This window comes from Herpailurus yagouaroundi, unplaced genomic scaffold, assembly GCF_014898765.1.
Source record: "Herpailurus yagouaroundi ecotype Mexico unplaced genomic scaffold, PumYag 190, whole genome shotgun sequence".
In the NCBI taxonomy this organism is placed as follows: domain Eukaryota; kingdom Metazoa; phylum Chordata; class Mammalia; order Carnivora; family Felidae; genus Herpailurus; species Herpailurus yagouaroundi.
Genome location: NW_024412421.1, coordinates 10606326 through 10621173, shown reverse-complemented (window position 1 = coordinate 10621173; position 14848 = coordinate 10606326). Strand labels below are relative to the sequence as shown.

The window sequence follows — 14848 nt, the reverse complement described above, 5'->3', positions numbered from 1 at the left end:
CCCCCCCCCCCCCCCCCCCCCCCCGCAGCCTGCCCTCTCCCCGGCAGCACCAGGCCTGCTGAGCCAGCCATGCTCCTGGAGCCCCCACGGCTGGCCTCACCCCAGCCTGGGTGAGGACTGAACCTGTGGTCTCTGCAGGAAAGCCCTGACAAATACAATTATTAGCCCCGTTTTACAGGTGGGGAAAGGGAGGCCACGCCAAGGCCCAACTTAGTCTGTGACTAAGCCAGCACTGGAGCCATTTCCCTGAGACATAGAGTCCCCGGGCTCCAGTCCAGGTCACTCTGAGAGGAAGGGCACCAGCTCCCGTTTGCCCAGTACAAACTCCATCCAGGCCCTTCCCAGTGTCATCTAAGGTGCAGGCTACCAGATTAACCCCACTGTACAGATGAGGAAACTGAAATCCAGGAAAGTCTAATAACTTGCCGTAGGTCGCAGCAGGGAGCCAAGATTTGAACCTAGTGCCTAAACACTCCTTCGTTTAAATTGCTCTCTTTTTTTTAAAATATAGATTTCTACATTCCCAGGGATCTGGAGTTGCCCCCAGAGAGTGAAGGGAATGAGGTGTGTCCCCAGCTTGCTGCTCCCAGGATGTCACCAATCCTGGGCCCCGGCAGGCACCTGCTGGGGACCGGGTGGATAAGGACAGGTGAGGGAGTGGGGAATAGAGATGCTGGATGGGGCTGACCTGTGAAGCCGCCGCTGCTGTGCTGTTGCCACGGGCTCCCAGCTCCGGTCCACAGAACAAAAGGGAACTTGGATGTCTCTGCCGGCCGCCTCCTCTCTGCTCCCCTCGGTGCTCGGCACGGGCTCTCAGTCCTCCCCTTCTCTCTGCTCTCCTTGCCCCGCACAACACAACACAACACGCTCTCACTTCGCTTCACTTCTTCTTTCACTGCAGCCTCTTGCTTCCTCTGGTCTCTGGGCTCAGAACACTTCTTGCTTTCACTCCCCAGCTCCTGCAGCACTTCCTGGGGGTGGCAGTACCTCAAGGAGATGTCTGGTGTCAGTGGGGGAAGGGGGGAGAGCTGGCCCTCGTGGCACCCCACAAGGTTTCAAGACCTGCCTCTGCGCTGCACCTCTTCAGCCTCAGTTTTCCCGTCTGCAGAAAAGGGAGAATGACCCCTGCCTGAACTGACAATCAATGAGAGTGATGATGGCCGGGACCTCAGGCAAAGGCTGGGTCGCATTGCCTGGGTTCAAATACCAAGCCTGCCATTTACTGGCTGGGGGACTTTGGGCAAGTGACTGAAACTCTCTGAACCTCAGCTTCCCCTCTGTAAAATGGAGATAAGACAGTACCACGTAAGGGCGCCTGGGTGGCTTGGTGGGTTAAACATCCAACTCTTGATTTCAGCTCAGGTCATGATCTCTGGGCTCATGAGATCAAGCCCCGAGTAGGGCTCTGTGCTAACAACACAGAGCCTGCTTGGGATTCTCTCTCTCTCCCTCTCTTTCTGCCCCTTGTCCACACACACACACACAGTCTCTCTCAAAAATAAATAAACACACTTTAAAAAGGAAAAGAGAGAGAGAGTACCACCTCATGGGGTAGTGTGGGGCTTATAAAAGGAAATGCTGCGAAGTCACCAGAAGCGCTCCACAAAGCTCCCCTGTTTCACACATGGGGGAGACTGAGGTCTGGAGAGGACAAGAGCCTGGCCCGGAATTACCCAATGCAGAGCCCTCTGGGGCAGGGTCTTGCTCGGAACAGCGCTCAGAAAATGTGGCCAGACTTGGGGCTGGTAGGCTGGTCAGCCGGTCCTATTCCAGCCACTTCCTGTGCAGGATCCTAAGGGGAAGGGGAAGTATCTGTGTATTTTGGTGGGAGGCAGGGTGCTCTCTCTTGTCCAGCCAGACTCCCTGGGCAAATTCCGGCTCAGGAAAGTATTTTTCTCCCCCGGGGATGAGAAGGGGTTGCAGCAAGGAGGAGACAGGCAGGTCCCAACAGGGTCTCTCTCCTCTTTCCCCCAGCCCGTGGCCCTTCCAGCATCAACCCAAGTGCCACCCACAGGTAGCTCAGGCCTCTCTGGGAAGGGGGAAGAGAGCTGCCTCTTGGAGGGCAGCGAGATCTGAGGGGAGCACAGGTCCACGCATCCAGGTTCCGCACTCCCTCCCCCACTGCAAGGGGCTGCAGGGTAAAGGCTTTGCAGAGACACCTGTGCACTTGTGTCCTGAACCCTTGGCCACACTCTTGCTAGACGACTTGGGAAAGTCCTTGCCTTTCTCCGCACTTTGGTTTTCTGTGGCCACAACCCAGGCCATGACCTCCAGGCCCTTCATTTCTGAGGTCTCCTGGCCACCTCTATCTAGGGCTATAACACCAGCAGCCTTCCTCCTCGTGCTGTTTGCGAGCCCAAGAGACTGCTCTCAGGGCTCAGGACGAGGCCCTCTATTTCCCACCTGGGATCTGTGCCAACTTCACGAAGCCTTGCCTCAGTAGCAGTGCTGGTTTTACCTCACCGTGCACTCCAGACCCTGGAAATCACCACCAAGGTACTCCCCGGCTCAAAAGCCAGCAGTGGCTCCCGATTGCCTTCGTGGTCCAGCCCCGTCCAGCTTCCACCCAGCTCTGGATGGGCTGGCCACATTCGCATCCACCTCCCCGCTCTGTCCCAGCTGGGACACACACGTACTGGGCAGGACCCCAGCTCTTCTCCATCCCTCGGGCGCTCAGGGGCAGCTCCCCTGAGTCCAGCTTCCCCTGAGAAGGCTGATCTGCCTCCAACTCCCCTATAAAACATTCCAGATGCTTCAGCTTTAGGAGGCGTGCCAGTCCCTTGCTCAGCCCCCCAGGCAGGGAGGAAGCAGCAAGCCACCTCCCTCTCCCCATCCTGGGAGAGCCACACACCATCCCTAGGGAAGCATCTCTCTCTCCCCATGGGGGCTACTCACCCCGTGATCTGCAAGAAGTAAGTGGGACCCCCAACAGGACATTACCTAAACTGAGTCACACCATGAAGAAGTCACTCGCTGTTCATTGTTTTTCAATCCTGGCTGCATCCAGGAGAAGCCTCCATTTAGAGCTGAATTCTCTCTAACTTGTCTCTACTACTGCCTTGTGTCCTTATCTTTTCAGTTCTCAATCTTTTATATTGGACTCAGAAAACTAGATACCTGATTTTTAATAATTTTTTATTGTGGCAAAATATACATAAAATTTACCAGTTTAACCATTTTTTAAGTGGACAGTTCAGTGGCAGTAAGTACATTCACAATGCTATACAACCCTCACCACCATGTGTCTCCAGAATTTTTCCACCTTTCCAAACTGAAACTCTGTCCCCATTAAATAGCAACTTTCCCTACCCTCCTCCCTGCAGCCCCCTGGCAACCACCAGTCTACTCTGAATCTTACCACTCTAGGAAACTTCTAGAAGTGGAATCACACAATATTTGTCCTTTTGTGACAGGCTTATTTCCCTTAACGTAATGTCTTTACAGTCAATCCATGCTGTGGCATGTATCAGAATTCCCTTCCTTCTTAAGCCTGAGTAACTTTCCTTTGAATGTGCAGACCAATTTCATCTATCCATTTGTCCACTAACAGACACCTGGGTGGCCTCTACCTTTTGGCTATTGTGAAAAATGCCCCTATTTAACAAAGAGCAAGTTTCTAGCTAGATTTTAGTAGCATTGTTTGTTCGCATGACATTAATTTTTATGATTTTCTTCTATTTATGGCAACTGACACAGATTTCCTGCTTACCCTAAAATACACATACATCCTAAAAAACGAAATTATTTAGAGGAAAAGAGCTATGTGTTGATGGCAAAAAGTGGGGGCAGAGATACAAGACAGAAATGCTGGAATGTGGGAAATACCAATACAAACCTCAATCGAAGGCTGAGTTGGGGAAGGAACCCCTTTGGTGGGGCCACTGGGAGGCTGACACCAGATTAGATGCATCCAGAGGGCAGTCTGGGTGTGTGGTTTCAGAGACAGGGGTGACAATGGTAAGATTGAAAGAGTCAGATCTGGGTGCTGAGACCTTCTGGCTCTGTGACCCAGGGCCTGTCACTTGACTTCTGATTCTTACTTTCCTATGAGTTGGTGATAACAACTCGCGGGGTGGCTTAAAACTGAGATAATTCATGGGGCGCCTGGGTGGCTCAGTTGGTTGGGCGTCCGACTTCGGCTCAGGTCATGATCTCACGGTCCATGAGTTCAAGCCCCGCGTCGGGCTCTGTGCTGACAGCTCGGAGCCTGGAGCCTGCTTTGGATTCTGTGTCTCCCTCTCTCTCTGACCCTCCCCCGTTCATGCTGTGTCTCTCTCTGTCTCAAAAATAAACATTACAAAAAAAATTAAAAAAAAAACTGAGATAATTCATACGAACTGCCAAGCCTATGGTCAGTACCCATCTTGGTTCCATGACTGGGTGGGATCTCCCCATCCCCTGCAAGACACTCCTAGGACTACTTCCTTTCTTAGGAGAGAGGGCCCAACTGTGATGTTCTCATTGGAGCTCAGCTTCACCACTGACTCGACCTCTTCAACCTTCTTTATCCCTCTATCCCTACTGTCACCTCCAGAAACCCTGGGAAAGAACCAGGGGGTTCTTGGCCCATTGCTGTCCTTACCCGCTGTGGACTTCGGGGAAGTCTGAGCCAAAAGCCCCCCCACCCCCACCCCACCCGGAGCATTTCCTCAAGTTTAAAAGGGGGAAGTCTTGGGGCACCTGGGTGACTCAGCTGGTTAAGCAGCAAACTTCGGCTCAGGTCACAGTCTCAACAGTTTGTGAGTTCCAGCCCCGCGTTGGGCTCTCTGTGCTGACAGCTTGGATTCTGCTTCCGATTCTGTGTCTCCCTCTCTCTCTCTGCCCCTCCCCTGCTCAGGCACTCTGTCTTTCTCTCTCAAAAATAATAAACACTTTTTTTAAAAAAAAAAGAGGGGGAGAATCTCTGTCCTCTGAGTACTTAGTAACTGACTCTCACAGGCCCAGGTACAAAGCAAAGCAAAGTCCAGCCTCGCAACATTTACGGACTAGATCTCTCTCCAACACCACATCCTCTCCCCAAATCTGTCTCCATCAGACATCAGCATTTAACCACGCAAGTAAGAAGCAAATGAACTGACAAGCAAAACTGCAAATGTTGCAAAAAGCGCAGGGCTTCATGAAGTTGGTTAAAGTGACATGGGACAAATGAAGGCATTGTCCACAGAGGAAGAGAACATCGCTAAAGAGAAATGATCGCGTCCTTCCAGAGAGAATTGTTAGACTACCAAAGGATTCAGAGCAACATTTGCACGTGAAACTCTCAAATATATTTGCAAAAATGACCCTGTTTCAGTAAAGGACCAACTCTTCATTCTAATGTCTGCATGGTTCCAATCATAATCTAAATAGTGTTAGTGAGTTGAAGCTAGTCTTTCTTCATCATTTTTCGTTTCCTTTTCAAGGTAGAGTCCCAATGTGGTCTTGTTGCCTCCACTCTCTCCGGGAAGTGTTGGTGATCTTTTCAGAAGGATTCATGGCAGGCGCTTTTCTGGCTGGCTCAGTCAGCGGACTATGCAACTCGATGTCAGGGTCATGAGTTCAAACCTCACAGGTGGCCTAGAGCCTACTTTAAAAAAAAAAAAAAAAAAAAAAGGATTCACCACAGTCGCCCTCCAGATACAGGATATGATGAGAAGCCCTCCTGGCACCCATCCCCCATCCCGCGGGCAAACCACAACCACCTTACTCCCAAGGGCGGAGGAAGTCCCACAGCCACTGGGCGCACAAAAGAGCGCGCCTTACCGTAATTGCCTGGGGACAACTGCCTGCTCCTGTCCCAGGCTGGGCGTACCCCAGCACCTGGGAGAAAATCTCCCCCCGCCCCCATCGCGGGCCAAGTGCCGCACATGCTTCTCAACATGCGTGAGGTTACTCTGGTGAATCCTTTTGTGGTACAAAGGGGAAACTGAGGCCCTGTAAAGGGCAGAGACTTGCTGCTCCACGGCCACTCGGTGGCAGAGCTGGCACTAGGAAGAATGCAGGTAACAAAAGTGAACATTTGATAAGCGCGCCCCACGTGCTGTCCCGGCACAGGCGGTGCCCACTTCGGCTGCAGGGCGCCTAGTGCGTCGTTGGCGCTCTGGAAGCCTGAGGCGGGAAAGCCGAACCCCGCGGGGACCCCAGACCCTGCCTTTCGTACCCCCCCCCCCCCGCCCCGGCCCCAAGCGGAGGTGGAGCCTCCGTCCGGGTCCCGCTCCCTCTCTAGCAGAGCCCGCCACCCCGGCCCGTGCCCCTCGCCTCCAAATCAGGCTGGTGCCCCCACCCCGGCAACTCGGTGGGCCCAGGTCACATTGGGGCTGCAGCTTGCCGGGGCCCACCGCCCCCGCCCCGCCGTCTCCTCTCCCTCCCCTCCCTCCGGGAGGGAGGAGGAGACTCGGCGGCCCTCCCTCGGCCCTCCCGGCGGAGGCCGCGGCAAGCCCCGTGCCCGCTCCGCCCAGCCGCGGCGGGTCGGACGTCCGGAGCCCGCGGGTCCCCGGCTGAGGTGAGCGGGGGCGGCAGCGCTGGGGGCAGCTAGCCACTGCGTCCCGGGAACTCCCTCCAGGCCGCGAACCTTCCGCGGGAGGGAAGGGGTTAAGTTGGGGGGCGTGCTGGAGGAGAGGGGCACAGCGTCCGCAGCAACCCCCAAACTCCGAGAACTTCCTAGCCCTCTCCCGGGGCTCCCCAACTTCCCGGGGCCCCAGGCCTCGGGTGTAGAGGGGTTGCCGGGAGTGGGGGGGGAGGGCAGGGCCGCCTTCGGAATGCTGCGGGCCGGGACCGGACGGGAGGGGGGCGGCGGGCGGGGGCGGAATTTGGAACTCTCCCGGGGGACCCAACGTGGTCACCATGGCGAGTGCGGGATGGACGGGTTCAAGGGCCAATCGGAGCGCGGCGCCACCGCCCCAAGCCCGCGGCGGCCGCCAATGGGGGCCGCGCGGCGGGGTGGGCGGGACCGCGCCGCCTGGGGCCGGGAGCCCCCTCTGCCCTCCGCCAGCCGCTAGAGGGAGCGGGGCGTCTTTGCCGGACCGGGGCTGCTGGGGAAGGGGCGAGGAAGTGAGGGTCGACGCGACTTCTGGCCGTGGGCGGGCAGAAAGCGCATTTCTGGAGGGAGTTGGGGTAGTTAGAGCGATGGCTCAGTGCGAGGAGAATGGAGTGGTCCTCAGTTACCCCACCGTTCTAATAGTGCCAATTGATGATAGCTGGCAAACCCACTCTCCGCCCTGGGCTCCTGTTTCTGTGTCTTAAGTGAGGGTTGCACAGACCTGTGTGGGGGTTGGGTTGGCTCTGATCGGTTCAGGTGGCACAAGGTCTGCCCACTTTGTTGGACAGAGCTTTTAGGAATCTTGTTAGTGCCTCTCCCCATCGTACAGACAAGGAAACCGGCCCAGACAAGACAGAGAGTTGCAGATATCACACAGCCTACCAGTGGCACAGCCCTGACTGGTGGGATGTCTGCTCTACAAAAGCGAATAGTTCAAGGAGTCGCCGAGAGGCCGGCCGGCCCCCGTGAAAGGCTCTAACTCTCTCCCATACCAGCTATGCTTGGCCACTTGGCCCGATGCCTGAGGACCCCCTCTCATAAGTGTTCCCAGGGGCATCATGCCCCTTAGGCAGACTTAGCCCAGGAGGGGAAGGATCCAGTCCCAGCAGTCCAGCCCCACCCCCACCCCCCACACCCCGCCCCCACTTTGCTGCTGGTCCTCTGGGTGGACGTGGGCAAGTCGCTGCTCCTCTGGACCTAAGTTGGTCCATTGTAAAGAAAGGAGTTCTAATCAGTGATGTAGGACATCTTTGTGGCTCCTCGGTCTGAGATGGGGGTGCCTGGGATAGTCTGCTCCCCAGGGGCTCAGGTCTAGCTGGCAGGCCCTGCTTACCTCCCTCCCTCCCTCCCTCCTCTCCTGGCCATCCAGTGGCTGGAGCCCAGGCAGCAGGTCCGAGGGACAGGTGCCCGCAGTTTGTGGGCTGACCAGCCTTGGACCCTGCACTTATCCAATCAGGCTGTCCTCTGCGGTTTCCTGCTGGGCTCTGCTCCCTGCCCACAGCCAGGCCTGTGGCCATGGGCAGCTCCAGAGCGCCACCTGAAAGGTTCTGGAAGGACACAGCGGCGTTCTTAGCTTGAGGGAAGAGCTGGGCCGCTGCGTAACCCCCAGTCCCCTCAGCTGGCCCCCATCCAGCCTTCAGCATTGCTCCCTTCTCTAGCTGGATAGTGAGAGTCATCTAAACATGCTAAAGACAAAACACAAAGTTGTCCTCTTGTGGGCCACTTAAGCTTAAGTAAGAGGCCCAATCCCTAACCTGGCCATGAAATGACCTCTGACTTTGACCTTGGCCACAGACAGGCTCACACACCTGCCTGTCTTGGAGTCTGGCTACAAAATGACTCTTTATCCTTAGGACAGTTCAACTCTCCCTCTTTATAAGGGGATCCTTAACTGTTGATCTTCTATCCATCAACCTAGAAAGTATTTATGTGTCATCTGCTGTATGCTGGGCCCTGTGCTGACAGCCAGAGAGATCAAGATTTCCTTATGACCATTGCCTAAGAACAGGGTGGTGTGCCAGTGCTTTGGAAACACTCACGTGCTCTATATGAGATCAGAGAAGGCTTTCCAGAGGAGGGGAAAGTAAAGGTGGGTCTTGAAGGATGTGTAGGAGTTTGCTGATGGAGAAAGAAGGAGGGAGAGACCTTCTAGACAGTAACACAAGCAGCAGGAACCACTGGTCACTTTCTGTGGACAGAGTAGTTGAGGGCCTCGCCTGAGCCAAGTATTGGATCAAAAGATTCCAGTTTCTGTCCTAGAGTGAGCCCACAGCTTCCTGCAGCAGTGAGGATGGCTGTGGGGCTGGGGTTCGGAAGTTCTGAGTCCCACTAAGGGGGACTGCCCAACTAACGGGATGCGAGGTCACAGTTGAGCCTTCTGCTCTCCACCCGCCAGCCAACTTGAAGCAAATCCTGTATTCAAGGCCTGTCCTAGAAGCTGTGGGTGGCACAAGCGTCCCGTCTGGGCCCGGGAAGCCTGCGCTGCAAGAAGAGAGGGCAGCTGGCCAAATGTGGCTGCGACGGTTTGCAGGGCTGTGCTCTCTGGGGAGGAGGAGCTGGAGCTGAGGAGATCGAGGCATTTCCTGGAGGTGGCAGAACTGAGCTTGAGGGATGGGTGGGGGTTTCGGAGACTGAGGGGCAGCGTTCCGAGTGGGGGGTGGGGGGGAACAGCCTGAGCAGAAACCCTGAGGATTAGAGCAGGAATAGACCCGTCTGGCTGGTGGGAGGCAGGAGAGGGGAGGGTGGGGTGAGGAAGGCTCTCTGGGGCCTGTGGTGGCTGGTCTCTCCCCCCCCCCACCTGCTCTTTGGGGGGTAGTGTCACCCTAGGGGAAGCAGGAGGCCACACACACACACACACATACAAACCACACACCCTATGGGAAGAAGGCACTGAGCCTGGTGGAGAAGGGGCAGGAAGGGCAGGGCGGCAGCAGTCTGTCTCTGTAACTGTGACCTGAGCCTCTGTGTTGCACGACTCTGGGTGAGTGTGGTGAGCGTCCGTTACTAGGGCTCTGTGTGTGTGTCCCCGGGGCTGTGTTGTGTGAGTGGGATGGGAGTGAGGGTGAGGGGAGGTGTTGCTAGGCAGGGTCTGGCTGCCGCGGAATCTACGTGGGGTGCAGGGTTCCTGGTGTGCCGGGGGGGGGGTGGGCTTCTCCAGAAAGCCAACCTTGGGGCCCCCACCCCTTTCCACACGTATGTACACACGGCCCCCAGGGGACTCTGGACTTGCAGGAGGGCTGTTCAGAGCCCCTCTTTCCCCGCTGCTCCCCTTCCTCCTCCTCCCCCAGCCCCCAGGAGAGACTGAGCCAGGCTGCCGGGAAGGGCAACGGGAGCTCCGTCTGGAGCCCACCCCTGCCTTTAGTGTGGGCGCCTGGAAGCCATTAGGGGCCTGGGTGGCGCCTGCCCTGCCCCTGAGCGACAGGCTTGAGATTCCTGGAAAGAGCCCACCCCCGCCCCCTCACTGCTGAGCCCCATGCCAGGCCTGGAAGCTCCCAGAGGCCAAGAGGATATGGCAGTGGCCCCCTCCCTGCCACCCTCTCAGTTTAGGGACTTACAGAAGGGCCCGGCAGCCAGATCCTGGCGGACCGCCCCCCCACACCCCAGAACCAGCACAGGGCTGGCACTGGGATTTCCTGCCTCCTCCCCTCCCCCTCAGGCCCGCGCATTGTTTCTCTTTTCCAAGAGCTTCTTCTCATGGAGCTGGGCCAGGGAAAGGCGGAGAGGAGGAGTGTGCGTTTGTGTGCGTGTGCATCTGTCTGTCTTAGGGGTGAGTATCAGCACGTGTCCGTGTGTACCCATCGGTGTGTCTTCACGTGTGCGTCTTCGGGTGCCTCCGTGACTCTGTATCTACAGGGGAGCATCTCCGTGCATCCGTACCGTGGTGCGTGCATAGGGGTCCATCCCTGAGGATACGTGCCTTCCCGTGTCGCTCTGCGTCTGCGTTTAAGTGTGTGGGATTGCGTGCGTGTCTGCAGATGTGTCCGGGTGTGCGAAGATGTCTGCGAACGCACGTGGTATCTAGGCCAGCCACCTCACTGCACACACAGAGAGCCTGTCGGAGGGCACGCAGCCTGCCAGGGAGGTGGTGGTGTATGGGGAACTGGAAGCTAGGTCCGTATGGCTGTGTCTGGGTGTGTGACTTAGTGTAGCTGTTATTGGCATCGAGACGTACACGTGTGTCTGTATGAAACTAGGGGTGGGGACAAGGCATCGCCATGTACTCAAATGTCCCCAACCTGGACTATAAAAACGCAGATCCCCAGCCCCACACCTACTGACCGTGAGGCTCTGGCAGGGCGTGGGGGAGGTAAGGCCCAGGAACAGCATTTTAAGCAAGTATCTAGGTGAATCCGAAAAATCCCTTGATCAGGAAGCACTGGTCTCCCTCACTCCCACGCCACCCGCATCCTACAGGTGGAGAAATGGAGGCCCAAAAAGGGGCAGTGGCTTACACGAGGTTGGTGACAGAGGTTAGAACCGATGCCTGGTGACGGTGGACAGACAATTAACAAACAGCCAACGGACGAGAGAAATACAGGAGGATCGCCGGGCAGCACTGACACTCGAGCGGTCACGAACATAAACTGCTCCACCTGACGGTAAAACCCGCGTGTCTGGCTGCACAGGTGGAGGCAAGACAGGCAGAACAGTGGAGGTGACCTAGGTTGGCACTGCCTGGGGAGAAAAGAACAGGAGAGGGGCTGGGGCGCTGAGGTAGTTTGCCAGGGCGAGAGCAGGGCCGTGGAACGTGAGCTGAGCGAGGGGAGCAGGGCTGGGGGGCGGGGGGGGTGGGGTGGGAGGCAGGTGGTGTGGACCGCGAACAAGTGATGGGATTGAAGGATTTTTGTGATTGGGACTCCTAGAGGGAGCGAGCTCGGACTTGACGCTAGAGGGGGGTCACCGCTATTGCCAACAACAAAGCGTGGCCAAAGGTTGGTGTTCTTTAAAAATGTTTGTTTATTTTAAGAGAGAGAGCGCCCGAGCAGGAGAGGGGCAGAGAGAGAGAGAGGGAGAGAGAGACTCCCCAGCAGGCTCTGTGCTTGGGTCGGGGCTTGACCTCGTGAACCTCAAGATCACAACCTGAGCTGACGTCAAGGGTCAGATGCTCAACTGACTGAGCCACTCAGGTGCCCCCAGGTTTGCATTTTTAAAAACTCACTCTGGGGGCACCTGGGTGGCTCAGGCGGTTAAGTGTCCAACTTCAGCTTAGGTCATGATCTCACCGCCTGTGAGTTTAAGCCCTGTGTCAGGTTCTCTGCTGTCAGCGCAGAGCCTGCTTCAGATCCTCTGTCCCCTACCCCTCCCCCAAAATAAAAAAACTTTAAAAACAATTAAATTAAAACTCACTCTGGCTGCCACTGTTCAGAATGGATTTGAAGAGTGGCACGTGGGTGGCTCAGTCGGTTGAGTGTCCAACCGGCTCAGGTCATGATCTCGCGGTCATGAGTGCGAGCCCCGCGTCGGGCTCTGTGCTGACAGCTCGGGGCCTGGAGCCTGCTTCCGATTCTGTGTCTCCCTCTCTCTCTGCTTCTCCCACCCCTCCCACCCTGCTTCTCCCACAGACTCACACTCTGTCTCTTTCTCAAAAATAAAGAAACATTTAAAAAAAAGAAAAAAAAAAAAAGAATGGATTTGAAGAAGGCAAAGGTGTTCCAGGGGGAAAGCAGAGAGGCAGTGGCTGGGCTCACCCAGGTGGGAAATGATGGTGGTGGCCTTGACAGGTTAGTGACAGAGTAGGAAGAAGGTGGGTAGATCCTTGTGACATGTGGCAGACAGACCGACAGGAGTTGGAGGTGACGGGATGAGGGGCGTGGGGAGAAAGCAAGATTCCAGAATGTACTCCACAGCATGAAGGAGTGAGGAAGTGCTCTTCTCCCAGAGCGGGCATCCAGAAGGAAGAGCTGGTTGTGGAGGGAATGGAGAAGGTGAGTTCCAGTTCAGCCAGGCCGAGTCTGAGTTATCTGAGGAACATCCTGGTAGAGGCGTGTGAGGTTCCGGTGAGGCACCTGGGCTAGAGAGAGAGATTCAGGGCTGGTGACGACATGGTGGGGTGGCTCAGGCCGGGTGGTGAGAGACAAGGAGCCCCAGGACTGGATGATGCCGCCACTCAACAGATGCACCCAGGTTGTCGCGGGAAGGCTGGCGGGAAGCAGTTGGAGGGTAGGAGGAAGACCTGGAGGGCACGGCGTCCTGGATGAGGGTGACGCAGGAAAGCAGGAGAGGCTGACGGTGCCCACACTAGAGAGGGTGCAGCGGCGAGGGCTGAGACTTGCCTAGTAGGTAGGTAGGGCAGTGTGGCCGGAAACCAGCCCGGCGTGGCCTGATGAGAGAGGGCAAAGAGACTGAAAGGGTGGACGGGCCTTGACAGGGAGGCGAGAGAGGAGGGGAGAAGGGGGGAGGATCGTGCCAGGAGAGACTCCAGCAGGGGTGAGGCCCCCTAGAGAGGGCATCATTGGCAGAGATGGGAGACACCGGAGAGGGGACCTTTGACCCAAAGAGGGACAGCCCTTCCATCCTCTTAGGGCCACAGAGAAGGGGGCCATGGGCCTTGGAACAGGACCTGGAGGGAGTGCCAATCTGATGGCTTCCCTTTTCACTGCAACTATGACATTAGATCACCTGCTGAGAGTGGGGGTTAGAGGTGGGAGGAGGATGAAGAGGGGACAGAGAGGGCTGGCCAGGCAGTGTTGGGATTAGCTGGTGTTGAGGCACTTTGTTGTGGGGCTGGGCCCCACCAGAAGCGCACTGGAAAGGAAGGGATGGCTATCGGGGCAGGGCCTTGGGTGAGGATTTGTGGGACACGCTGTGCTGAATGGGGAAGGAAGAGCAACACAAGGCCACAATGGAGGGAGAGGGGGACAGGCTGGGGACAGAGAGAGGGCATGCGTCTCACTTTTCTTTTAAGTTTATTTATTTTAAGAAAGAGGGGGTTGGGAGGGACAGAGAGACATAAGGAGAGAGAGAGAATCTCAAGGTGACTCCACACTGTCAGTGTGGAGCCCAGCTGCAGGACTGGAACCCACAAACCCTGAGAGCATGACCTGAGATAAAATTAAGAGTTAGATGCTTAACCGACCAAGCCACCCAGGGGCCCACATCTCGCTTCTTTTAAAGTGATGGGGCCCACAAATAGCAGAGTCCAGCAGTGGGACCCATCCCTCACCACGCCACACCCCCACACTGCATACGGGCTCATTTCCATCATACCACCAGAACACGTGTTGCGTTCACCAAACCCTCACCAGTGTTTGCATTTGGGCTCCCAGACACAGCATCTGCGATCAAATCCGAGGCTTTAACCCACCTTGAGTTGAGCCTCCCTTTCCCCTTAGGTAAATGGCAGTCATTTCCCTGGAGTCTATTGAGAGGAATAAATGAGACTCTAGGCATGGTACCCGGCCTGTAGTCAGCCCTCCACAAATGTCATTGCCATTGTCATCATATGCTGGGACTAAAACAGTGGCCGAGAGCCAGCCCCTGCCCTCAGCAAACTCACAGGATGGGGAGCAGACAGGGATACAGATCAATGGTAGGTGAGGTTGGTTAGACTAATGATGGAGACACAGATGGGGCTGGCCACCTGGCCTGAGGCGGTCCGGGAGGACTTCTAGGAGGAGATGATATCTCAGATAAATCTTACAGATGAGAGTTAGCCCAGCGCAGCAAGAGGCAGGGAGGGGACTCCTTCAGCAAGCACACATGCTGCATTTGGGGTGGAGATGGGGAAGTAGTACCAGCCATTGACCTTGTGAGATTGGACTTGAAGGTCAGGGAGAGCAGATCAAGGTTTCAGATAAGCTGCCTCTGCTGCAGGGTGAAGGGACCATAGGGTGGTGTCTGGAGGCCAGTGAGGAAGCGGTTACAGGCCCTCGCTCACCACTACAGCCTCACTGGGACTTTCCTGAAGCAGACCGTTTCCCCCCTCCTGCCTTTGCTCATGCGGTTCCCGCTGCCGGTTTTGCCCTTCCCATGTCTGAGCTTATGGGTATGGACAGGTGGTGGCCACGACCTAATAACGGTTGTGTTCTCCCACAGGTCCAAGGAAGAAGCGTCCCCCACCCAGTGGCCAGGAGAGCGGTGGGGAGCAGTGGCCATCATGCACAGTCGTATCGCCTCCGCCGGGCGTCCCCCGTGCCGCCCCTGAGTCCGGCCGGAGTTGGGACGCAGGGCCCGCCCGCGCGGCCGCACCATGAGCCACGGGCCCAGCCCCCGACTGGCCGAGTCCCCGCAGCTGTCCAAGGGCAGCCTCCTGACCATCCTGGGCAGCCCCTCGCCCGAGCGCATGGGGCCGGCCGACTCGCTGCCGCCCACGCCGCCCAGCGGCACGCCCTC

At 56.7% G+C, this 14848-nt stretch overlaps 2 protein-coding genes and 1 long non-coding RNA gene across 4 annotated transcripts in view; 1 reads left to right on the top strand and 2 right to left on the bottom strand.

Moving 5' to 3' along the window:
• ADGRG5 (adhesion G protein-coupled receptor G5) overlaps positions 1 to 997 on the bottom strand; it is a 22500-nt gene extending 21503 nt beyond the window's left edge. Inside the window, exon 1 of the mRNA XM_040498122.1 lies at positions 689 to 997. The gene's annotated coding sequence lies outside the window, so the exon portion shown is untranslated. The remainder of the gene's footprint in view (positions 1 to 688) is intronic.
• A 4090-nt stretch (positions 998 to 5087) lies between these two features.
• LOC121045357 (uncharacterized) lies at positions 5088 to 6755 on the bottom strand. Of its 2 annotated transcripts, none has more exons than XR_005797715.1 (2): positions 6551 to 6755; positions 5088 to 5566 (listed from the first exon to the last, which is right to left on the bottom strand). It is a non-coding gene; the product is annotated as an uncharacterized LOC121045357 (long non-coding RNA). The 2 variants fall into 2 exon arrangements; XR_005797716.1 differs by lacking the exon at positions 6551 to 6755 and adding an exon at positions 5743 to 6132.
• CCDC102A (coiled-coil domain containing 102A) overlaps positions 6366 to 14848 on the top strand; it is a 23942-nt gene continuing 15459 nt past the window's right edge. The window contains exons 1-2 of the mRNA XM_040498121.1: positions 6366 to 6481; positions 14552 to 14848. Of these exons, the coding sequence (XP_040354055.1) occupies positions 14706 to 14848 (143 nt within the window). The 5' untranslated portion in view covers positions 6366 to 6481; positions 14552 to 14705. The remainder of the gene's footprint in view (positions 6482 to 14551) is intronic.